The sequence below is a fragment of the Orbicella faveolata genome, unplaced genomic scaffold (assembly GCF_042242905.1).
Source record: "Orbicella faveolata isolate gen_17 unplaced genomic scaffold, um_ofav_v1 contig_48, whole genome shotgun sequence".
NCBI classification, from domain to species: Eukaryota; Metazoa; Cnidaria; class Anthozoa; order Scleractinia; family Merulinidae; genus Orbicella; species Orbicella faveolata.
In genome coordinates, this window is record NW_028301578.1 from 3,690,403 (window position 1) to 3,716,087 (window position 25,685).

Here is a 25,685-nt window from a genome sequence, read left to right on the forward strand (position 1 = left end):
TAACATGAAATTAAAGCGCAAATTTGCCTGCTATTTTTCATAAAAGGATACAATTTTGCCCATATTTAATTAATCCATTTAGTCCTATTTTTCGCGCGTTAAAAATTAGGTCTTTGGGCTGCAAGTACGAGTCTAATTAGCTTAATTTTATCACCTTTGTTACCGCTGGACGTATTACTAGCCTGCTCCAGAGAATCATTTATAAACAGCATAACTTGAGCCTATTTGAGTCAATCCTTTAGTTCTTGAGGATATCTGTGAAATTTCACGGCTAATATTGGCTTGCTCATTTGACGGTTGATGGTAAAAATATTGCGTTTGTAACGGTTGACGGTTCATGTCTTGGCCATTTGACGGTTGACAGTTAAGCCTACTACAACCCTCCTAGAATCCCAGACCCACCTACAAGCGAGCATGATGAAGGAGTAATGATCTGTACATCTCCAAAGATGTTATTCTTGAAGTTGTACCAAGAGACTACATTTCCACTCACCAATCCACATCACCTCGACATCTGCTTTATTATTTTCTCGGTAATTCTAAAATTCCAAACGTTCACTCGGCTCATGCTACCTTGATATGCCTGGCCAGAATCAAAGCCACCACCTTTAAACAAAACCACACAAAGAAAAGCAATTAGGGAACGCAAATTTTTAAGGACCAACGCATTCATTTCATCGTAGTTAATCGACGGAATAATGGTTTAGAGGCCCGATAAGCATCAAAGAAGCAAACTAACAGGCTAAGATGTATGTTGGAAGGTCCTTGACTCTGCACATCGTTTGTTGTATGATCATAGACTGTGCATTATTACATAACGGCAATGCTTCTATTGGATAGTTGTATCAGCACACCTAGCCACCTTTTGTATTTTGCCAAGTTTTGTGCAGGGTCAACTCCCAAAGTAGCCAAAAAAAACATACAGCGAAGAACTTTGCCAGGTTTCATAACCATTTCCCTCTATTAACTATGGTTTCACATACTACATACATACATGAACACTGCAATGTACTGAAATAATTTTTTTGTAGCTGAAGGATGATAAATATCAGTCGACCATTTGTGAATTTCAATCCCTGTTCCTCTAGAACAGGTTTCAAGATCGAGATCATGATAAAGAGTAAGCCAGTATCCTTCTGTTTTCTTACTACTACATTGAGTAGACTCGGGAGCACAGAAAGTACAACAGAGGATTAACATAAACTGAACTGAAAAAAGGTCTAAATAACCCATTTTCAGGCCTTTTGGCTCCACCGTTGACAGCCCAATGAGAAAAAGTGAAGTCAACCCGCACCCCTGTCTCTCAACCCCTAGTAAAAAAATCTCAGTTGCCTTTCATCTGTTACAGGTATCACCACACAATCAATAACCTGTACATGTCTTTCAATGGAAAACTGGTCTAAGATGAAAATGATACCAATACTAAATGGTTACTTAAGAGGTCCTAATTTTGCAATACAGACCGTCCAAACTACTCAAAACATTGCACAAAAGAGAACTGTTTGCTCTTAAGTACAGTCACTAGAATTTTCCTTCATGATAGGCGAAAAAGTGGAATTTTTAAAACCACTTCAAACGAACGACCTGCAAACGGTCGAAAAACGTCAGTGAATTCTTGACTTTTGCACGCGCACTTTTAGCGAGAATGGCTTACAACGACACATAAATTTGTCAGCAGAATTTTGTTTTACACAAGCCGTTATAACAAATACTATTAACTTAATCGGTCCGTATTAGAAAATAATGGTCTCGTTCTTTTTTGTAATTAGCGAGTCGCAGCAAAAAGAAAAAAGAAAAAAGAAAAAAGAAAAAAAGAAAAACAAACAAACAAAAAAAGAACGACAGAAAGAAAAAAAGAACTCGACATATATCTCTCCAGAACGGACCTCATGCAAGGTCAATAACAAATAAACCCATCAGCTACTGTACCCAATGAGTCTTGTTCCTGGTCCAGAACAAACTTTCCAATTGCAGCGATTGTCTGACCGGTCTGGTAGTTAGTTACACACGTCGGCTTGATCCCATCTACAAACAAACACGCCTTTCCATCCGTGTTTCTCCATGTCAGGGAGAGGTGATGCCAGCCATTGTCATGCAAACCAGTTGACAAAGTGTAATCTCTGAATGCTGAGGCACGGTCAGTCATTGACATGTTTCCCTCAACTTCCTTCCCCGATTTATTACATTGAGCCTGGTTCTCACTTCCCGAGGAACTATCCCCCCTTGAGAAGACCAGAGTAGAGAAGAGTGGATTGAAGTGGAGTGGAGTGGAATGGAGTAGGGTAGGGTAGGTTTTGTTTGATTATTTAGCCATTTTGTTCTAGAACAACAAAACAGGACATAGATTTTTAACAGTTCGGACTGCCGGTATGGGGTACTTACTCTGCAGGCTAGGCTTACAACTGGGTAAGTTGTTCTCGAAGAAACTAATAATTTTTCTGCATTAACATAAAAGCATTTGAAGCCCTTCTGTTATCACACAGCCACTGTCAAGACTTAGGTCTTATTAACCGAGCAGGAGGTCTGTAAGGGAGAATCTTGACCGAGGTCGTGATTACAGACCGAACACAGTGAGGTCTGTGCACACGACCGGGGTCAAGATCCTACCAGTCCTTGTACAGAGCAATAACATAAATTATAATATATATTAAACGCTCCCGACACTATGTTAATTCTATACCAAGAAACTATTATTATAGTCTCTTCCCTATATATAGGATATATATATCATTGAACCACGCATGTACTTTTCTCAGTTACTGCTGTATGGAATTCTCGCTTACCGCGAGAAGTACAAGTTTGCCGTGAAAGGATCTCAGCGTTCCCATGAAAGCCATGTCGAAATGTTCTCCAGTCTACGACATTCCCTAAATCATGAATGCATGACTTTGCCTTTTCCTTTATCACACGATTGGCCATTTTTGTGCTCGATATGTTCAAAGATGCCACTTTTCCTGTGAAGGACTCGCCAACTGTAAATCCTCCGCCGTAAACTCCCTGGGACTGACCAACAACTAGTTTTCCAGGACGAACGCTCAGAGTTTGACTCCAGGCGCTACCGTGAGCCATAAAGGCTCCATCAACGAGTACATCCCAGAGACCTTGAACGTTCTCCAAGCTCACACAGATATGGTGCCACATGTTGTCCACTAAAGGAGCCATATAAATCAATCTGAGGAAAAGATGAAGTTGGATTTTCTTACAATAAGAAGTTCGACCACTGCTCGAGAGTAAATTAAATTTTAGAAATAAGTAGAATTTCATGTACAGGATTGTCACAGATTTATAGTTCGTATTAGTGTGATCGTATGGGTGAGGGTAGTTCTGTAAGAACTGTATGTTGGTGAGTAAACCTCCTCACTAAGCAACCATCAAAATTGATGATTTTTGTCCACACGAAAAATGAGCCTTACCTTTGGTCTTCTACCAAAGTTAGGTGACATTTGTACATTTTCGGACCACACCTCAACCTCAAATCTCTTTTGTCGTCAGGTGTCATGTGAGAAAAGATGGTTGCCCACCCGACAAGAGCACTCTTCATCCAGAAACACAAAGTGAATTGTTGTAACGCTTCGTTAAGTTCACTCTCGATATAACCTGTGGTGCTTTCTTCGGGGAATAGAACTTCGTAATCTTGGGCTGTGTCTAAGTTAATTTGTGAATATGAGCGCTTAGCAGTAATTGCCAACGATTACGAAATAGCCTCTAAATCACAAAATTAATCAAATTTATGCTATCCTTTTACGGCAGTTTTTTAAATAACACATCTTATGGCGATTTTGCTGTAGTTAAGTGCTAAAATTATGGCTCATTAGCTTTGCTTGTTCTGCTTATACGAAGTACTTGAAGTGCTTCAATATTTTCGGGGGTGGAGAATACTCCCTATAAAGGACTGACTACACGGGGGGGGGGGGGGGGCGGGGGGGGAAGCTCCGCCCTAAAGGGGTCCTTTTTCAGGCTGGTTGTATATAAAAGGGCATAGAAGGGCAGGGTTTCCTCGAGCTGAAGTACACGAAAAGGGTATAGTATGTTCAAAGAGCCTTAGTTTCAAAATCTCTCGTTCAAGGATATTTTTGACGAGGAGGTGCGAAGGCCTTTTTGTTTCTTTTTCTCAGAAACGTAACGGTATTGTTTTCAGTTCAGTGGTGAACTATTTACATAGTGATTTGTAATATCCAATCAGAGTAAAGTTCGTAATCAGTGAGATTAAGCATGACGTTACGTCAAACGACAGAAATGAATCTTTAGCTGTCTGTGCAGTAGAGTAAAAATATTTGTATTTGCAGTGAATAGTAGGAGACATTTTTGTATTTCTGTGTGGTTTATTTAAGGATTAGACGAAAAGAATAAAAAATCAGAGGTAATCTTTGCCGTTTGCCGTCTGATATAAACGTTATCCTTGTACTCTCTATTGTTAATGTAAATACGGTGGAAATTTGGTCATCGCAACAAAATGTGGCGTTCCGAACATTTCAGTTGCTGCTTTATTCGAAAATGGGGAATTACTACTGAGACTCTCGTTTCTCGGTATTAAAATACACAGGAAAACTACACACTGGACTTCTATTCGGATAGTAATAGTGAAAAGGAAGTTTATTTTGGAGGTAGAGAGACCGCCAGACCACGCGATTTGTCCACTAATACGATATTTTAAGCCGATGAAAGCAGTTCGTTTTTTTTAGTTTAACGAAGAAATGGTACTGTTTTCCATTTCAGAGTGATTTATTGACATAGTGGGTGTAAATGTTATCAGCCAGTTACGCTTGTAATTCACAAGGTAAACTTGTTCAACAAAAATAACTTGTTGTTGTTTCGTTTCCTCAGAAACAGTCAAACGAAACGGTATTGTTTTCAGTTCAGGGGTGAACTATTTACAAAGTGGAAGTAATATCCAATCAAAGTAAAGTTCGTAATCTTTCATGTAAATACGGCGGCAAGATTTCAGCCAAAACTGGGTGCATCGCAACAAAATGTGTCATTTGCAACATTTCAGTGAAACTCTCGTTTCTCGGTATTATCTTACACAAGAAAACTGCGAACTGGACTTGAGAGTGATAGTGAAAAAGAAATATATTTTCGAAGTAGAGGCACCGCCACACCACGCGATTCGTCCACCAATGCGATATTTTAAGCCGATGGAAGCAGTTAGTTTTGTGTAGTTCAACAAAGAAATGGTACTGTTTTCCGTTTCAAATGGAAAAATTATGCGTCAAATGCTTTTGCCTCTTAGCTTTATTTAGCCTGACACACAATTTTCGCGAACTTAGCCCTGTTCACTAGGGTTAGTCACTCGGTAATCTAACTAGGCCCCAATCAATAAAGTCGTTTGGGTTTTAACACACGTTTTAATCTCTTCTCTTAGCTTTCACTGTTACAACGGGCGTGTAATAGCTACTCTGAATGCACGAAATAAATGTTTCTCTTTATACTGTTTCATTAGACAATGTGATTGGTCGTTGCTAGGTGATAATCAGAAAAACGGGTTGATCAAAGTCTGTCACTAAATGTCCATTATCTCTTGACATGATGTCTAGACTTATAATAAAAACCACAAAGAAACACGCACGAAACACGAAGTCTCCGACACAATACTTTGAATTTCTGACAAATTTGGCGGGGCTGGACAGCCCGCTTCCCAAAGCACTTACCCTATTTAAGACCAAAGTCTGCGATTTTTTTAACCTATGTATGGCCTGACCCTTAAATTAACACCCTGTTTCAGGCCTGCCGTACTTCCCTAGTTCAGAATGATGTTAAAAGTATTGTTAATGGCTTTAGTTGCTGGTCTTATCGATAATGATGAAAAAAGTAGCTTGTTCTAAAAATCATACCTCATTCAAGACTAGAGTGCAAAAACCATACCCAGTTTTAGACCAAAATGACCAAAATCGATTCTCTAATTCTGACTAAAATGTCTTAAAAATACATATGTCCCTCTGACGCTGGACATACCTATGTAGCCGATGCAAGGAAGCATCCCCCCCCCCCTGCCCTAGGGCAGAGTTTAAGAGAAGTATCACAAGTAAATACATTTCGAAGCGCGTTGACTGTAATAACTGGTACATGTGTAGGCAACATAAATTAATGAGCCCTCACACTTTTACAATAGGTTCAGTACTAAACCTCACCTGGACGAAAAACCCAGGCTCTGGCAACAGAGCAGATCAGTGCGGCGCAAAGCGATGCATTAGCACGTATCCCCTCCCCCCCCTCCCCCCCCCCCCCCACCCCAGGACTTCTCCTGCACAAGATATCAAAACCCCAGCCTTTCTCAGACTTTGGATATCTTTCCGGAAATGAAACACTATTTCTTTCTGAGGAATTGCCGGTTTTCACATGACGTCACTAAAATTCAAACTACAAAACTATTGATCTTCCTGAGATTTTACTTTAATAATGTTTAAGAGCAGCTGAAAACTAATATTCATAGAAAGTTTTGCTCCGAATGGGTTCTTGGTTTTGTGATAGACTGCGCTTGGATTTCTAAGCTTTTGCGTGACGCGGCATTTACATGACGGCGAAGAGAGCTGTCATGTTGGTTAAAAAAGTGACTTATTGTGGGGAATTTGGCTATCTGAACAATTCTTGTATTAGAAAAAGTATTATTTTAATGTTTTAGAGTTCCTCGAGGGATAAATGCACGCTTTTGTAGCAAAACTCAGTGACAGATGTTTCTGTTGGTTTCCGGCCGCCATGTTGGTGCCCATCCGGATGGGCACCAACATGGCGTCTCCATACAAATCTCTGTAAATTTAGGCAAAACGTTTTTCCCCATATCTTGCATAAGAAAAATTGTTGTGACCTGAATCTTGGCGAGAGTCTTGGCATATTTACCTTCTTTCTTTTCTCAGATTCTGGACTTTATCTGTTCAACAGTTTTGATTTTATTTTAATCTATTTTTTATGGCGTGACACTGAAAACCATTAATAGCTTCTTGTTGGGTTTTTAAATTATATCCCCCGAGGCTCACGAACGACAACAGAGCCAAGGCTAAATAAGATTAATTAACTTAGCTTATATCAACAAACCCATGGGAAAAGCTAAGCAGGATTTTTCTTTTACTTACTGGTCTAGTTCTGACATTTGTCGCCCATTCTCCCGTCAACACAAACACATTTGTACCCAGATCCCTCCATGTAAGAATCTTCACACGTTCCGTTATTTATGCAAGGTGATGAAGCACAGGCACTGGGTACCTAGAAATGATGACGAAGATTTTCAAGGATTGATGAGGTTGAACTTTTGATCAGTGACAAGCGTTTACAATGTATGAATGCCAAGTAAAGAAGCGTGCAGAAGTGTAAGGGATTCAGTGATTTCAACCAATGAGCTCATGAGAAGGAACAAATTATAGAAGAAAATAGCTTGCATAAGGCTGATTAGATTTCTACATCAGCTAGGTGTAAAAGGACGTTTGACTGAAGCGAAGTAACTGCAATGACTGGCGGATTTCCACAGGATTAGAAATTCTGAAACTGTAACTAACCTTTGAATTGAAGAGAGCTTGCTGGGTCATGGTTAACGTTGTTGTCATGGCCACCAGCATCCACCGGCTGGCCTGGAAGGCTGATTGCTCAGGTCCAGACTCAGTATTATAAAAGTTGCGTTCAAGAGAATTTCCCTGTAAGGACAAGAATTACTTACGTTTCTTCTTGTCCCATAGTAGGAGTAACCAGCTTTCCCCGTCAAATTAGCGCACTTGCAGTCTTTTTTTTCACTGTTCAGTTCACAATCATGGAGCTCTCTGTTTCCTTCCTCGTAGTTGTACGAAACACACCGCAGGCTACTCAGGCATTCGAACGCGCAGTCGATACGCGTGGGGACCTGGGACTTAGAAATCACATGACCAGCAAGGACATAACCTGCATAATTACAGTAGACTTCGTGAAGTAAGCACAACATTAGGCACCTTAAGCAACAGACGTCGCCGGCCTGACGACGGCAACCGGAAACGTGACATTTCTTTCGAGACTTCACTGCGCATGTACAACACGTTATGACTTGACGTTGCCCTGAGGTCGAGAACGTGAGAACGTGGGGTTTCACGTCGCGACGAAAACGTGAGTACTTAATCTTTTGTTTTCATCCCTTTTAGCTTACTTTTGTGCTGTTTTGGCGCGAACCAAGGTAAAGTTGCATAATGATTGCCTTTATGCTTAAAACAATGTTCTGGAAGTATTCCTGGACTCATTTTTTCGTAACTGAAAAACTGTTTTTCGCATGTCAAACTAGCCTTCAGCGAAAAGGTTGCTTTCATCCAACGTAATGCCGCTTACTATAATTGTTTTTTTTTTTTCAGATTTTCTCAACGTATAATCGGTAGATTGCTATGGCTTGAAATAACATTGATTTTTATTTTGGCAATCCCCTCGTGTTGGTATTTCATTTAACATAGAGGCTTTTTTAATCGACTCGATGAATTTTATATTCGAACAGTGTGTGCATGTATTTTTTTCACGTTTACAAGAGCTGACAAACTTCGCGCTATCAAATTGTCTCGCCTGGATTTTATTTCTTGTACATACAAGATTATTGCATCCTTCGCAAATAGAATGCTGGTTACGATTCTTTATCAAAAGAGCTGGTAAAACTCCTGTATTTGAGCGGCCGATCAATGTGTCGAATGAAAAACGCAGTGAGCTAAGATTTTGTTCAAAATCTATGTTTAGCAATAAAATCTATGTTTAGCACAACAAGGTGTGTGTGTAATTTTGGCAGTCTAAAAATACACCTGTTTTTTTTTTCTCAATGAGCGGTGATACAAGCTTTGGTTAAAAATCACAATTAATTGCTTTAGCAATACGCGTTTTACACGTAAAATAATTTTTGCTCTTTACATTTGACATTTCAAAGCAGGCAAAATTTATAAACTTAAATTGTTTCGTTATTTTTCGCAATGATTCTACATCTCTTAGTAAAACATGAATAGTATAAGGTTTAATTCCATCAAGTTATTTTCCAACTATAGTTTATTTTCAACTCGTAGATGGAGTGGACAGAACAAAAAGATTTCATGCTATCCCGAGAAATAGCTTGCTGTCGCGACCGCAACCTGAAGCCGTTCTAGCCCCAGTTTCTTATCGGTCGTCACGTCGCCGTCGTGTACGAAAACGTCTGTTGCTGAAGGTGCCTAATATCGCCAAAGTGCAAACGGCCTACTATTACGGGGCTAAATGACGTCCCGTCTATACATCTAAGGGCCTTTCCATGTAAGATAATGGACGACGCTTGCTAGCAAATCGTTTGTTTGTCTTGCACCTTCATTGGACGTAATGATGTCCTCGGGCAGACTTCCTTTACGCAGCAGTTATAGAGCGCTAATCGGTCGACTCCCCCTCAGAGTCACCGCGCGAACTGAAATTCAGACGAGTGTAGCCTGGGTTAAACTTAACACCAATTAAGGAAAAGGGGGCGGGGGGGGGGGGGGAGGGGTGGTGGCGATAAATAATGAAAAAAATAGATGAACAAATAAAACATGCAGCAAGAAGTTCTCTTCATTTCAAGCTAGGTAAGATTTACAAGCTGCTGCCAGAGGGAAAGCAAAAAACACAGAAAAAAAGAATGAAAAAAAAAAAAAAAGAAAATAGCGCATGATTTATTTAACAATTTTTTCATTAATCCAGACATATACTTCAACGGAATGAGACTGGATGATCCAGAAAGGCCGGAAAATGAACGTGTCTAATTAGCGTCGATCTTTCTAAAACATCAGGAGTCAAACTAGGGTATTCCATGATCATTTCAGACATTCTGTGACAATATATGACCGAATTTATCAAAACCGTGTTACCGTGTTAAGACTTTGCACCAAAATATAGCGGGCAGGTTTTTGGAAAACGGTCAGATGTGTAGATAGCAACGCCCCCCCCCCCCCCCCCCCCGCCCCCTCCCTGTTAGCGGTCTGTGCTAAAATGTTCCTGCCAAATGAAGTATACAAATAATAGCATTTGTTATATGTCAGCTTGTTTTGTGAATATTAGTTTGAAAACCAGCATGGGTAAGAAGCAAACTCCGGAACCTAATTTGTTTCATGAATGGGTTTTGAGCAAAACAGGAATGTTGATTATCTCTCGGGTGACAACTACAACCAGCTAAACAATTTAAGCCGCTAAAGCATGAATAGTTTATGATAAGCAAGAGTAGTTCTAACGTAAACTCCGTTGAGAAATTATTCACCCCTGTTGCAAGTTATTTCGTTAGTGTGATTAACCACCTAGCCGTGTGTTGACTCCAGTTTTGTCGGCTAAGGTTGAAGTTATTTGTTCCATCCAGTTGGAAACCAAAACAACATTAATTAAAATTACTAAATTTATATACTAATATTCTGTATGTGTTTGCCTAAAACTTAGAAATTTATATATTTTTTGGACAAATTTGTAAAAGCTTCGAAACTAATTTAAGACTGTCTGACAGAATTTTCCATTGATCTCTATCTTATGCGTAACCCGTATTTCGCTCTTCATGTATATTTGTATCGAGCACTCCAACGATCGTGTGAATACACGTTTATTTTTCGTTAAATATATTTCGTTGTTGAAATATTGGGAATCGTAGTTTGAATATTTCAAGCCAAGACAGAATTTTTTCCCAGCAAAGAAGTTCTTAAAACAACGGAAATTAGAATTTGACTAAATTCGCGAAAAATATTTTTCAGTCCATTCAATTTTTTTTCCACTCACAGATCGTTGTTAGGCTAGAATATGCTAGAAAGTGGATCCGACATACAGTTCTGTACTTAAGCTCTATCCTGCAGAAATGTCCACTGTAGCAAATTTTAACGTTGTTCCCCCTCAGGCTGTATAAAGGAAGAAAAAGTAAAATGGAACTTCTTACCCTTAATGTGAATGTCAAAGTTCCCAAACCTATTGCACAGGCCTCGGTACGGCGAGAATTCTGCCAGCGTAAATATCACTTGAAGAATGAATAACCCAAGTGCTATCTTGTTCATTGTTTCGCCTTAACAAGGTCACGATTTAATTTCACTGATGAGCATTCATTTTCTGCGCTGCTCTAGTTTGGCTTGACCCTGATCGAAATTACGTAGCATAAATTATACACATCATTTGTCAAAGTAAAAACAGAAATTTGAATTAAATCTTCGATTGTATTTAGAGAACGTTTTGTTTGGTAAAAATAGCAGGAATTATTTATGACTTTGGCTTCGTTCATAAATTATGAAACCAGCGCTACTGGAACTAATTCCGAAGATAGTCACAAACGGCGCACTTTATTGATGAATTTGTTGGAAACACTACATTCCGCTTAGACCTCCTCTGAAGATTATCAGGTCCGTCAGATTTGCATTTCTCAAAAAAAAAAAAACAAACAAACAAAGAAAACAAACAAACAAATAAACAAACAAACAAAAAAACAAAGCAAAACTAATAAACATTGTGGAACATTTTTTGGGGTTAATCTTGAGTCATTCTTCACGAAATTTTGAAAGTAGGATTCTTTCAAATAAATTACATTATTTGAATCATTAAAATCTTGGAGTGGTTTACTCTTGATGGGTGTACAGTGGAACCTTCGTTTTAACGAAGTCGCTGGGGACCGGCCAAATTTGTTCGTTAAATCGAGGGTTCTTTATATCGAAAACCTCGATATAACGAATTTGATCGCATGAGGGGAAACGACCAAAATGTTCGTTATATCGAGGTCATAGTTAATGATTGATTTGTAACACAGGTGACTTCTGTCACGCAATTCAATGCAATTTTCGTCACCCAGAAGTGCCCCGTTTTGAGATGCAATTCATTAAGCATGGTGGCTTTCAGTATCAATTATTTTCACTTTTGAGCAGACGAGCAGCTTTTGTTTACAAAAGAGCGATGCTTTTAGAGTAGCGATTTAAAAATGTTGCAACATAGAGGTTATACAGAAAATTGTCTATGTAAACAAGGGAACATTGTAATTCGTTATATCGAGGTAGATTTTACGTTTGGGCTTCCGGATTATGTTCGTTATATCAACGAATCCGTTATATCGAGGTTCTATTCCATACATTTTACTGTAACTTTGGCCGGGACATAAAATATCGCTCGTTATATCGAGGACTTCGTTAAATAGAGATTCGTTAAATCGATGTTCCACTGTAGTAATGCTTTGGTCAGACATAAAGGATACAGTAAGGATACTCCAGATGAAACAGTACAAACAAAACAAGAAGAAACTGCATAGTCGTATAGTTGTATACGAGAGTCAATAGTGGGTTGGTTTACCTTCTAACCAGATGAAAATTGATTAAAGAGGAACGAGGCACGAGAGCACTGCACGTGAAGAACGTCGATCTACGAGAGTCGCGCATACGACTGGAGTTGGACAAGAAATTGGTGCGATTATTTAAGTGTTCTTAAGTCCTGGTCAAACGGCGCCTGACAACCGCCGCTAACTATCATGAACTGTCATCGATTATCACTATCACTCATTTTTAATTCCTTAATTGCCAAAAGCCACCACTTTTGTCTTGACCTTTACGCTGCTTGCTTTGAAAATAGACGCGCGCCTGGCTTGCGTCACACCCTCCAGGGGCATGGGCCACCTACAAGAGTTCTCCAGAGGTCTCTGTCCTGGGCGTTCCTCTCGAGCTGACTCCAGCTCAGCCCCCAGTGTCCTGATGTCTGCTTCAAGTTTCCAACACCGCGAGTTCCGTGGTCGTCCACCCTTGCTCTTGCTCTAAGGGTTCCGAGACAGAGCTTGCCTCGTGATGCTGGTTAGGGGTTTGCGGAGAATGCGGCCTATCTATCTCCAACGTCTCTTCAAGATCTTAGCATCATCAGGCATCTGGTTGGTTCTTTGCCACAAATCACTGTTGGACGTCATTCGTCCCTGCAAATAGAATCTTCGAGGGTGGGGGAGTACAAAATCTGAACCACTCACGAAAATCTCGAATATTCTCGCTTGGGTGAGACACAGGGAACGCAAGACGAAATTTGGTCAGATTAGCATGCAACAAGATTTGACAGAGAGCGATCGGAAGAGAGAGTTTGGCGCGGGTTGCGGGCTCGGATTTTCTCTCCAGCGGACGAACGTCAAGTTTCTGAGCTTTTGATGTTTGCAGTTTGTAGGTGTCTAATGTAGTAGAGGGATTAATCATATGTCGTCTCAGCCGGAACAATGGCGGACACATTTTTTGTCGCAAGTTGATAGTTGTCAGTCTCGACCGATTTTTCATTACGAGAATGAAACGAAAATTTTCTAGGAGCTTCTAGTGAGATGTCTAGGCCAGTCATTTACCAATTCTCAATTGCGGGTAAGCTTTTGTTTTTGTTTTTTTTTACATCAGAACTAGTCAATAGAAATCATGCTATGTTGAAAACGTTTGTTTATCACACTCGCTTGATATGGATATTCTTTTGGTCGTTTGCGGGGAAACAAGGATCAGTCACCTTCACCGTACCCAACTACTTCATACTAAGGGGCGCATAAGGCCTCAAGAACAAGGATCAGTATCGTGGATTATTTTTACGTGAAACTTTAGTTCGATAGTAGCACTTTAAGAAATGGGCGGGCCCCGCCGTTTTAACGGTCAAAGTCTGACTTGAAGTTGGGGCCCTTTGTTGGATTTGTTAGATGTTCGCGGGAGTTGATGGTGTGATTTTTACCGGTTTCTACCCTTTTTTATCACGATAAGTGCATACTTTTATGGCTTGCTTTGTTCCCTTTATATCTTAATGTTTTCTTGTTAATTTGTTTTTGTAGAGGGTATGTCATCCGTTTGTTAATTGGCCGATGTTCAGAATTATTGGATCCTGCATTGAATACTTGTTCATGAAAGATACCATCTTAAGCATTTACAGTGAATTTTCGCTATGATAATCATGATCACTGCCTGTCTTGAGTTGTTATCTCAAACAGAAATTTACTACTCTAGCTTACTCTTGGATGTTATTGTTCAATCATTTATGGCTGATTATCTTTGATATTTCTTTAGTACAGTTATTTTTGATTTTTTTTCCCTTTTACATGGCCTTGCATTTACTGCGAACCTAGGAATGGACACTCGGAGCAAATACAAGTTACATCTGACACCTAAGCACGAGGTGAAGAGAAATCTCTAACTGCCATGAGTTTGAACATTGATATTCCCAGTAGCAATGTCTGAGGCAAATCATCATTAGGCCATTTAATTACATTTAAAACGTTCAAAGAAGTTGAGCATGACTAAATCGTGTTTGTCACGTTGTCTACAAAATAGATACATACAGTACATTGGATTTGTAAGCTGCTATTTTGGAAGAGCATCGATTATGAATCCTTCTTGATTTAGAAAATAGAGCGAGTGAAATTCGATTATTCAAGCTTTACACAAGTTTTTAGTGACAAAAAATTGCTTTGTTTCGAATTATTTAACTCTTTTCTTCGTAGGTTTCACTTCTTAGCTCTCGTGGCGTCAAACGACAAAATAACATCTGTCAACAAGCATTTTGTTGGCCGGTGATGCACCGATCTACTTCATACACAACTTGAGATACCGTATGTATCTAAGAAAGAAAGTGCTGAAGTTAGGTTCAATTCCGGAAAGTTAAGATCGAATTCGAATATGTCAGAAGCGGCAATAACGTTCCGTTCAGCCGTAGAGATTCTTAAAATAGGTTGTTCGGCACTGAAAATGGCGGCTTTCGATTACAAGGCATCTACAGCTGTCACTTGGTCTGCGAAAGATTTAATGTGGATGTCTTTCGAGATTTCTTTCAGTATCGGAAGCTAGCAAACCTTCTATAAGTCATATTTCCATATCACCTTCAGGACACGGAGGCGTTTGCAGCTCGCTTAGCAGAATGCATGTGAAACGCCTCCTGGAACACGCGAGGGCACACACAGTAAATTCGCTGGAAACGATAGCCATTTATTTACTTCTTTTAATATCCATTATCAACAGATATTAAAACTGCATGAGCGCACGTAAGCACAGCCGCAGTTGGAATCAGAAACGTTGGTGGTTATCGTAGGGATAAACCATGTCTTTATTTTTAATTCGTTATGCACATCACGTCATCAGCAGCTATAAACAACATGTAATATATCAGACAAAAAAGACCGCATCTGACCACATATCCAAACACCAATCGTGCAAAAGAAGAGTTAAAATAGATGCATAGCGGAGTATTTTTGAGGAACTTCGAGGCGTTTGGAAATGTGGTCAAACACTGTCTTGATTCTTTGATTTACATTTTCGATCGACACCAAAATTTAGGAGAAAACGGAGAAATAAAATCGTAAAAATCTATGCTAATCAAGATCAGATATGCAAAAACCGTCACCTGTAATTGCAAAATTAGGCATTTACTTGCACTGACTATTCTAGTATTTTATTTGACATTTAACTAAAACGAACGCTTTTGAAAACAAGCTAGATGAGACACGGATTAAGACTATTTGTAGTTTTTCTTCGAATGTCGTAAAACAACAAAACTAAAGTAGTCACTCCAGTGAACCAATTAAAACTCAAAGCCAAGACACGTAGCCGACTTAAAAGGCGGGAAAAGGCCTTCGAGGGTGTCATGCTTGGTTTTAGCTTTATTTCTGATTGGATGACAAAGTTCCGCGAGGTTTTTACCCCAGTAGTTGTCCGCTGAGTAATATCTCTCTATCTGTTATTACTCGGGCTTCCGTAGGAAAGTCCGAGTCATAAAATGCAAGCGTTTTGGTCGCCAAAAGAGGGTCATAGTCCCAGGTGTTCCATGCGTAGACCATGGAAACTGGGGACGAGAAACGCGGCATTGATAGCTCTTCGTGACAGAATCCGGTGTTTTGCGAAGGAAGTTTTGGCAAGAATCGCGCCTTATACGTTCATCTCACATACAAGGATGTCGATCGTTTTCAGAAAGGGTCGGTCCACGAATTATATTGCTTGAAAGCCAGCCAGGTAAGCAAACTTCACGCTCGAAACGTTCTCGTGAGATAACAACTGAGCCGATTGCGGTATGAGTTCAATCTACGAAAACACTGGCAAAAAATAGGCAGTCCCTTATAAATGAGAGTCTTTTTCATACTCCTGCCTTGATTCAATAAAAATATGTAGCTTGAATATTTCTTCATAAACTGCGTTAAGGGTCGCAGATTCTTGGAAGTTATTCGCAAAGTACACAACTTGAAAGTTTATGCAAATTATGTGCAATGCAATTTAAGCCTGGTCACAGGACTGTTGTTTTCGCAAAGGAGTTTATCATGATTCGTTTTGGCTCTCTCGAAAGGGATTATTCGCTCTCCAAAGGAGATATGACTCTTGAATAGGGTTTAAGATCGCAACACGGCAAAGATGTTCAGCTACACAATTTGCTCGGATCGCCACGACAAGTAAACAAACTTAGTACAATTTCTGCCAGCATGTACAAAGTAATCGCCATAAGTTGTAAAAAGACCTCGAAAATTCTTTGCAAACAACTTCTCCATCAATGCGTAGACAGCTGTGCTTCATTCTTAAACCAAAATGGTTTAAACTCATAACTAGCGATAGGATGAGGAGGATACTCAACGAAGCAACTTGAATAGTAAATATCTAAGCTGAACTCTTGTGCTAAAAAATCCTGATTCTTTAATTTCCTTTTATTGTGTCCGATACGCGTTTTCGTAAAGTAAGATTTGATACTGTGGTACGAAGCCCGAGTAAACGCTCTTAGAGCGTCTAGTTAGGATAGTAAAATGCTTCGCTGGGTAGCGCTCCTGGAGCACCCCTCCTTCTTGAAACGTTTTTCAACTAAGAGACTAATCTCTTGCAAATGACACTGTTTAAACTACTGGTAATGAACACTTGTAAACGAATGAGGGTACATGCCATGTCAGGTGTGTACCGCACTTGCTTTAGCGCGAGACTTAAGATACAGCTATCGACAAATTCGACATAAACTTAACAGCATCCAATCAGAGTGAGTATTTATGGTAAGGAGCGTTATTAGTAACGAAATAAGACGAAAGCAAATTCGTCAAGAACAAACGAGCACTGGTATTTACACTTAAGCTTCTACCCAGGAGTTCTTGGAAGTACCCACTTTGGATGAAGGACAAACTATATAACTTAGATTTTCGTTTCCAGCGTGTAGTTCTTTGTAGAACTCGCTTGGGTTGAAAAACAAACTATTATTTACATTTTGGGTTTTAGCAAAGCGTTCTTTGTGCAACTCCCTTGGAGTGAAGAACGAACTGTTATTTACAATCTGGCTTCCAACACGGATTTCAGTGTGGAACTCCCTCTGCTTCTTCTGGTGGTGGTTAAGGTCACTTGTCCTCGACGAGTGATTTCCTCGTGGCGGCATAGGATCATGTTTTTGAAAGCTGCTTTCATCTTTCCGTTCAGACCAATATACAACCACGGGTTTATGGCGCTGTTAGCCTGGCTGAACCAGTAGCAAATATAGATAATTACATAAGGATCCCACATCGCTCCAAGCCCACTCACGCCCATGCTCACACCTTCGTCCATCTGATAGACGTGCACTGGAAGCCAGCAGAGTGCAAACACCACCACAATAATGATGAACATTCGGATGACTTTCTTCTTAGGGATTTCCTGTTCTCGTTGATTTTCACTTACGTTATGATCCACAGGCACTTCATGGAACCACAGTTTTCGAGCAACTTGGGTGTACAGAACTGAGATGACAGCGAGGGGCAGGAGGAAGCCGACAGCAAAAAAGTAAGCATAGAAGGGCAAAATCAGAGATTCCTCAATTCGACATTTGCCTCGGATTAGCTTGAAAGCAACTGGTACGATTGACATCAAGGCCATGGATGAGATCCAAATAATTGGCGTAATGATCTTAGGCTTCCTGAACCAAATGCTCCGCCGGAAAGGATGCACAACAGCAAAGTATCGATCAAATGCTATTACAGTAAGGCAGAAAATGGAGGCGATCGTCGAGACATAAACAGCATAGTAGAGAAACCTGCAGGTAAAAACCTGAAGAAACTCAGAGCTTCCAAAGACATAAAAGTGAGTAATGCTGACAGGCATCTGAAACACAACAACCATCAAATCAGCCACCGCCATGTTAACAAACATGAAACTTGTCAGATTTCTTGTTCCTGGTTTCTTCCACACGATGTAGATCAGCAGTGTGTTACCAACCAAGGCTACGAGCATTGTTATCGCATAAAGTACGGTCAGAGACAGTACGATGGCGTCATGGTTTGTCATGTTCTGTGAATTAAAACGAAACAAAAAATGTTCTCAAAGTGAAAGAACCTCTTAAAACTAAACGTTTTAAGGTCGAAAACACAAAAAAGTAATTTTTACGGTGGTTTTGAAATGTTGCGAGTTTTTACTTAATCCCAGTGGTGGTGGATGTTTACTACTCTCTACGACACAGGTGGACGGTGATGGTGGGAGGGGGTGGTTATTCACCTTCTTACCACAGGACCCTCGTTTCATTTCCGCGCGCTTCCAGGAATATTGTTTACAATGTTAGCTTAATTAGCATAAGGCACCAGTTTCTGATCAAGCTACAAAGATATCATTTCTGAATATTAGAAGTACATGACATGATTAGCAGTAAGTTGAACCGATGTATTAAATACGGTCTTGTTTGAGAAGGTTTTAAATAATTAATATTTTACAGAGTACTTTGGTTCATTAGAACATTTACCACCCAGATTTTCTGTAGTTTTTGAAAGCAAATACCTCCTTCAGTATCACAGCCAAGTAGTTAAACATTCACCAATCACTAGGTCTCGCAAGCTCTTTTAAACGTTCCAGTACGTTTCATCTGAATATAATTCACTGTCTTTGGAAAGTCTGCTAAGTAAAGAGATGTGAAGTGTGATGAAAGGTCTTTTAACGGGCTGCGACGAAAATGTTACAAATTATTTCGAATAACGAGACAGAAGCGCAGCTAACAGTACTGTTCTTGGTCCAAACTCTGCCACGACTGATCGATAAACTAAAATCAAAGTGGAACTGTCATTAATTCGTAGATATGGATGTAGCCACTGATTTCCCTTTCCCGGAGGCGTTTGAAAGCGCCGCACAGATAAATGAATAGCTTAAAATAACGAAATTCAATGGTGCATTTTGCAAAAAATTCAAACTTCTAATTGATAGATTTTCTTCATGTTCTCGCCAAACGTGGAAAATCGGTAGAGAAAATGATCCACCACAAGACAAATGGGGTCACCGAACGTTCAAGATCGTTAAATATCCAGGCAAAGCTATAGCAATGGTCATCTGCCCTGTCATTGTTTATATTATTAGTTAGCGCGCGCATCGATGCATGACGTGGCGTGTGAATTTGCGCGTGCGGTAAGGATGCGCAGAAACAATTATCGCGAACGTCCTTAAGGTATCATGGTAGGTGGATTTTTACGAAAAATGCGAAAATCTCTCTCTTTTTCTTTTTTTTTTTTTGTGCTGTTCAAATTGAGAAGCCTGAGATAAATATTTTGCAAAAAGAATGGAAAAAAAAAGCTTTTTTACTTTTTTAAGATAAAGGGAAATCTCATTAACCCATTACGGCGCCCTCTAATTAAACTTCACCGCCAGTTGTCACGTGTAAAGTGATACGCGAACGTTTCTCGATTTGGTTGTTTCATACCAAGTTAGCTTTCGTTCTTGTCAAATTTTCTTTATGTTAGAACGAAAACCCAAGAAAACTTCTTACCCATTTTCGTCTTCGTAGAAGCAGAAGAGGCCAAAATCTGGTAGAACAAGATCTTTGGCTCTGAGCGACCGTAAGTCGCAGCCCGGGGGGGGGGGGGGAGGGTAGTACTTTGGGAATTTCTGGGAGGGGATGTGCCGCTCGGACCCTGGAACCCTTAGCCTATACCAGAACTAGTTCAGCTGAATTTTGCTACCCTATACTAGAGTAAACTCCCTAAATCCCCGCAGCTATCGACACTGTTGAGGCTGATTTGCGTAGATTTAAACTTGCCGATTTGTTGATTTTTTTTTGATATTTTTTAGTGGCAATTCCTGGTTTCCTTAGTCTAGATAAAATCTTCAACCAACTAGTCAGTTTTTTGAAAAATTATACCCTATTCTAGACCCAAACGCTCTGATTTATATACCCTATCCTAAAGTAAACTGCTTGAAAACCATACCCTTCACAGCGGCACATACCTATATAGCCCATATATGGCTGTGCCCCCCCCCCCCCCGGGGAGTCGCACTGTTCGCAGTGTAACCAAGAAGAGTGGTTGAAGGAACTCGAGGAGGCTGGTCCCTCCAATGAAGCTGAAGGACAAACTACAACAAGTGCTACTCGCACGAAATTGCTGGAGAACGGACGCGATTCCGAAACTTCAACAAGGAGAGAGGAGTCAAGCGCAGATGTAGATGTAGACGATGTGGACCTCGAGATTTCCTCTTTTTGGCTTTACGAGGCATGGTTTCAAAAACTGTCTGGAGAACGAAGAAGCCTAAGCTTGAGCAACATAATACCAATGTCGCCGATTGACGGCACTTACAATACAAACCTGTATAAAGCTCCTAGTAGTTTGTTGCTTCTCGAACGATTTTACTGCGACGGGTTTCCACGCCAGAATTGTAGACATCTGTTTATTTCAAGTTGTCATAACCCATTGTTATGGTAAACTGACCCATGCCGACATCTGTCAGTGTAGAGGGGATTTTTAACAGCTAATCATACCAATCTCATAAAAGGTTTTTCGTCTTTTTTTCCATAAAATAAAACTGCATATAAGGACGAACATTTTTACTTCGTTTACGGGCGTCTTCCGACGGAATTGGCTGAAAATTGGCAGGTATGTTCCAGGATACCTTCTTCGAAAAAGAGTGTCGGGCTTTGTGTAATTTCGCTTCTGTTTCAAAGTATTGGCCTCTTCAGTAGAAGGAAACGTCCGCATTGAGAATATCAAACTTTAAGGGTGTACAGAAAAACCCAACCCATATCTGAAAAATCGCCGACCCCCGATGTTAATTGCGCCGCTCCGATAATTTACGTGCGGAAGCGAACTAGTTTAAGCCAAACCGTGGTTTTGGGTATTTCTTTTAATATCACTGCGACAATAGCTTCTTAGAAAATTTAAGAGAAATGATTGTAGTCTATAACTATTAAGCTTTCAGAAAATGTATAGGTTGATGTGCTTTTCTTTCAAAGCGCCAGCGTAAGAGCGCGATTTCCAAACACTGTCAATCCACCTACCATGATACTTTAATATGCCAGTTGAAGAAGGTTGGTTTTGTATTCCGGCAAAAAGCCTCTCCTTTACTGACCGTGGTCACCTAAAGCAAACTACTGTTACTGTTTGGTGTTATTATTTCATCATTCTTTTGGCTATATTCACTACCCTTAAAGTATACTAGTAGCACATTTCAAGCTGAGTGGTTACATTTAATAGCCGAGGTTAAAACCTCTTGATATCTGTGTTTACATAGTTGAGAATGATCCAGATGTTTTCGGTATCACGTTCTTGTAGTTGAACTGTGAAGCATTCCTTTAGGTTAGACATCAAACACGAATTAATTGTTTCCTAACTAAACTGGGGCTATTCCTGAAAACGTCAAGTCTAGTTCGAGTACTTCTTAACAACCTTTTAACAACCTCGCTAAGAATTCAGATAAAAGTGCCGCAAACCGCCGGTTGGCAATTATTTTTACCTGGCTCTTTTACATCCAAAACATTCAAGTAACGTAGCATGCTTTATGATTCGTAATACGGCAGCTCACACGGGTCACCAACCATTTTAATTTTTTTTAATGTTTGTGTTTCTTTTTTTGTTGGTTTTTGTTTGGGTCTGGTCGCTTACAAATCGAAAAAAGAGAAAACCACGGGTAAACCATGAACCGCGCTCGGCCCATGGCCGCGCGGTTAATTCCGAGACTTCAACTTACTTTAATGTTCAAACTCTCAGTTCTCAGTTATAAAAACAAACAATAGAAATGGGGACTTAAGACACTCTCTTCGCCTAGCAAAAAATCGAGACTGTGAGACGCACATAACTGCTCAAAAGAAAACTGGAACTGTGAGACCCGTAAAATTCGACGAAACGTTTGCGAGACCCATGGTTTTTGAAGGACCCGATTCGCCACCCTTATATTAATGTAGGTATGCTCTAACGGGTATGAATTAAGCGTTTCTGTGGTCTCGTGTAGGGCGATCCAGGTTTTATGGAGCGGAAAAAAGTTGTTTTTCCAAATTTATGGGGATGGTAACATGGTAGAAGGAAACATTTTACACACAATTATCCAGTGGCATAAAAAGACAAGGTATTTCGTTTGCCACCAACATGCGTACACATGGAAAATTAGTAATTCATATTTTAATTAAAACTCAAATTGTCTTCATCAGTAAGATCTGTCGTCTTAATGGCCCGCAATATAGTTTTGTGTACATCTTAGAAATTAGATAGAGCTGTAACGATATCAGTTAACCAAACTTTACCGAGCTCAAAGCAAACGCTTAATTGCTACAGGAAGTCTTAACTCAGTTGTAAGGAATTGCAACTTTCACCCCAGTAGCCGAAATATCTCCTGCGTCGATTAATTAACATATCAGTTCGCGAAAAAATGAAAACATGACGTATTTTCGACTCCAATGAGTGAAAATGAGTCAATAGGTTTAGCTCCCACACTCTTTTTTTTTTTTTCTTTTAATAAGACTATTGTTTTTCCGGCCGAGGTTGAATATTGTCGTTTTAATTTTCCGCCGATTTTAGGCTGAAAATATTCATATGAAAATTTCTTAGATCATATAGTGTAGGACATTTCTGTTTCCGAATGTATTTGGTGATTGAATGGTGTTAAAGTAATTTTGGAGCCAGTCTGTATGTATTGAAGCCTAATATGACGCCCATATTGTCTTACAGAAATGTTATTAGCATCGAACATACGGCTAGTACTGTTTTTGTTGCTTTATGGCTGATTTTGAAGTTTAGAGAAAGAAAGAACTTTATACGATTTATTTTAAAATATAAAGCTTTTCAACACACGAAATTATGTTTGAATATCTCAGCCTCAGGTTTATTCTTAAAATATTCTTAAAATTTCGTAAATTTCAGTCTCGATATTCTTATAAGATAAATTCTTATATAAATATATAAAAAAGAGGGTAACTTGGAATTTCCCGAAAATTTCTTGTTAAATGAGGTTCTTGCACAAAATCGACACTTTAGCAGGTTTGTTTCATTAACATAACAAGCGACAAATGAATATGAATTTAAGATCTTTTTTAGCAAGATCTCTAGCTGAAGTTCAGTTACGATATATGTAAATTCGGAAAATTCAGTCACACGGAGATACTGTTATAACGAGGCTCTGAGCAAAGAAATGAAGAATTGAACCTACGTACCTTGAAAATTTTAAAATACGAAGCGCAATGCCAAGGCTGTTGTTAGAGAGGAGATGCCTGCCTTTCGTGTGTTGACATAGAGTTCAAAACTGTCATAAAACCCATTACACAGGCAGTAAAATTTTCGAAGGGCGCGGATCAATTTGATAAGCTTCGCCCTGCCTTATTTTTATTGAAGTTTACATTGCATATATAGACGTCATTTGTTTCACACTGGTCAATTGTTTGACGCAACTGCCGGATCTGTAATTCATCAAAGTAAATTTAATTTTTATTTTTAGTTTATTAGTGCGATTGTAACTAGTGTAGCATGGTAGCTGTTAGTAGAAGTAATTAACCCGAGGAAAACAGCGTCTGCTAATGGACTCAGTTTTTAAACAGTTCTAAGAACTGCATTAACTTTGTTTAGTTTTAGTAGCCTTTGGTTTAGCTCTTGGGTCCCGTCCACACAATGCCAGAGAAACAGTTTGAAAAAAACGCAACAATCGACGGTCATTTTGGATTTGTGTTTGAGTAAAAAGTTGGCTGGGAATCACATGTTTACAACGTTTTCATCGATTTCGAAAAGATCCGTTTTCAAAATGTTTTCCTTCCACACTAAACCGCGAAGCCGGCATTTTCTAATATTCCACCGTTTTCGTGACGGATTATTGTGGATGGTAAGCCAAACCGTAGAAATAAAGCTGCGTTCTTAAATTTCTCCGTCGTAGTATGAACATGGACGGGGTTTAAACTTTCTTCAGCGCTAATGCATCACCAAATGAAAGGGTGTTTTCGCAAAAAGAATACTCTGTTGTAAATTACACAGATTATGATTTCAATAAACTGTAAATACGAACTGAAAATCATAAAGTAATGGTATTTACTAGTTTTAAACTTCCAAGAATATCGTTTGAGTGAATGAAAGAGAATTTTAATTAGCTTGACAAAAACATAACTGGGGACACTATCTACATATTAAAAAATATCTTCGCCACACAGAATTAAAGCTATTTACAATTTAAACCAGCAGCAATGAATCAGCTGTCACTGAAACACTGATTATCTGCAAGAAAAGAGATTGAATAGTTTGATTCAAACTACCAAGATCAAGATTATGAAGTATAAACAGAATTGTGTTTGGTCTTGGCGCACCGTTTAGTTTCCGCTAATAGTTTATGCAAGGTGCAAGAAAATGAAATTAATAATGTTAATTAATAATAACAATACCAAAAAAAAAAAAAAACATTCTTCAGTTTATTCACCAAAAAAGAGTTCAGTATTCACCACTAAATAATCACAGATGTGGTGTGACATTGGAAATAATCAAGAGAATAAGTTATTACGAAGTTTATATCCTTGTCGATTGTAATTTCAGATTCGTACGGACTTCTATATTACAGAACTGTTTCCAGGTTACTTTCTCTCACTAGTACTAGGTCTTTTTTAGCAGCAATAAACACCCCGCCGTGAGGGTCGTTTGGTCTGTCTCTCCTCTCTACCTGGTAGGTCACTGTAGGGAAACACTCATTGTTGCTGTGCTCGTGAGATAGCCAGGATTCAGTTCCAATAATTATATCCGGTTTTGCATCGTTAATCAGATGAAGAAATGTTTCTCTTTTAGCCGGTAGACTTTGGCAGTTGTCGTTCAGGATAGATATATTCTTCTTCACTGATCGGGAACTTTTCGCCGAGTTTGTTCTTGGTAAAGATGAGTCGTACAGGACACCCGGCATGTGTCTATATAAGAACATTGTTTTTTTACCGGCCGAAGCTAAATATATTCTTATTTTTCCGCCGATTTTAGGCTGAACATATTCTTGTGAATATTCTTAGATCATAGCGTATGACACTGCTGCTTTTGAATATATTTGGTGTCACGATGGTGTTGAAGTAATTTTGGAGCCAGCCTGCAGATATTTAAGCCTGATATAGCGCATACAACTTCTTATCGAAATGTTATTAGCATCGAACATACGGCTGGTGCTGTTTTTGTCGCTTTTTGGCTAGTTTTGACGTCTAGAGAAAGGAAGAATTTTATACGGTTTAGCTGAAAGCATATAATTGTACTGTATTTAGAAATTTTCATCACACAAACTTATATTCTTTCCAAAATCCCAGCCTCGGGTTTATTTCTAAGATATTCTTAAAATTTCGCAAATTTTAGCCTCGATATTCTTATAAAATATGTTCTTATACAAGAAAGAAAGAGTGTAATGCTAGTGAATACTCGCGTCTGATGAAATAAAATTGTAAAAAAAAAATGTTTTGAAAATTTTGTGGCACGCCACTTCCTCAGAATTGTACCAGTCTACTGATTTGCGTGTTGGTGAGTCCATTTTGGTAGAGTAAAATAAAGGCAGTGATAAGTTCATAATCTAAGGCACAAATTTTAAAAGGCAGAAGTGATGTGTTTTAATTAAATTCTTTTTTAATTTCTGATGTATACTCAATGGGGTGCA

General features: G+C 39.3%; 2 protein-coding genes across 3 annotated transcripts; both read right to left on the reverse strand.

Annotated features, from left to right (window-relative positions):
* Nucleotides 1-2,727: 2,727 nt before the first annotated feature.
* Nucleotides 2,728-3,162, reverse strand: LOC149096026 (neuronal pentraxin-1-like). The gene has a single exon (XM_089281477.1). The coding sequence runs from the start codon at nt 3,160-3,162 to the stop codon at nt 2,728-2,730; it is 435 nt and encodes a 144-aa protein (XP_089137603.1).
* Nucleotides 3,163-16,889: 13,727 nt separating this feature from the next.
* Nucleotides 16,890-23,310, reverse strand: LOC149096027 (somatostatin receptor type 2-like). 2 transcript variants are annotated; one of them, XM_089281505.1, is made up of 2 exons: nt 23,245-23,310; nt 16,890-18,140 (listed from the first exon to the last, which is right to left on the reverse strand). In XM_089281505.1, the coding sequence occupies exon 2, from the start codon at nt 18,135-18,137 to the stop codon at nt 17,151-17,153; it is 987 nt and encodes a 328-aa protein (XP_089137631.1). In that variant the 5' UTR covers nt 18,138-18,140; nt 23,245-23,310; the 3' UTR covers nt 16,890-17,150. The 2 variants fall into 2 exon arrangements, with proteins under 2 accessions (XP_089137631.1, XP_089137630.1); XM_089281504.1 differs by lacking the exon at nt 23,245-23,310 and adding an exon at nt 20,411-20,579.
* Between the last annotated feature and the right edge of the window lie 2,375 nt (nt 23,311-25,685).

Bases quoted from the DNA above. Each gene is read 5' to 3' on its own strand.
- LOC149096026 (XM_089281477.1), bottom strand. From the start codon at position 3,162: ATGGCTCCTTTAGTGGACAACATGTGGCACCATATCTGTGTGAGCTTG.
- LOC149096027 (XM_089281504.1), bottom strand. From the start codon at position 20,488: ATGTCTACAATTCTGGCGTGGAAACCCGTCGCAGTAAAATCGTTCGAG. The intron at 18,141-20,410 runs GTTTGTATTGTA...TTTAATTCACAG, and splicing joins CTACTAGGAGCTTTATACAG to AACATGACAAACCATGACGC.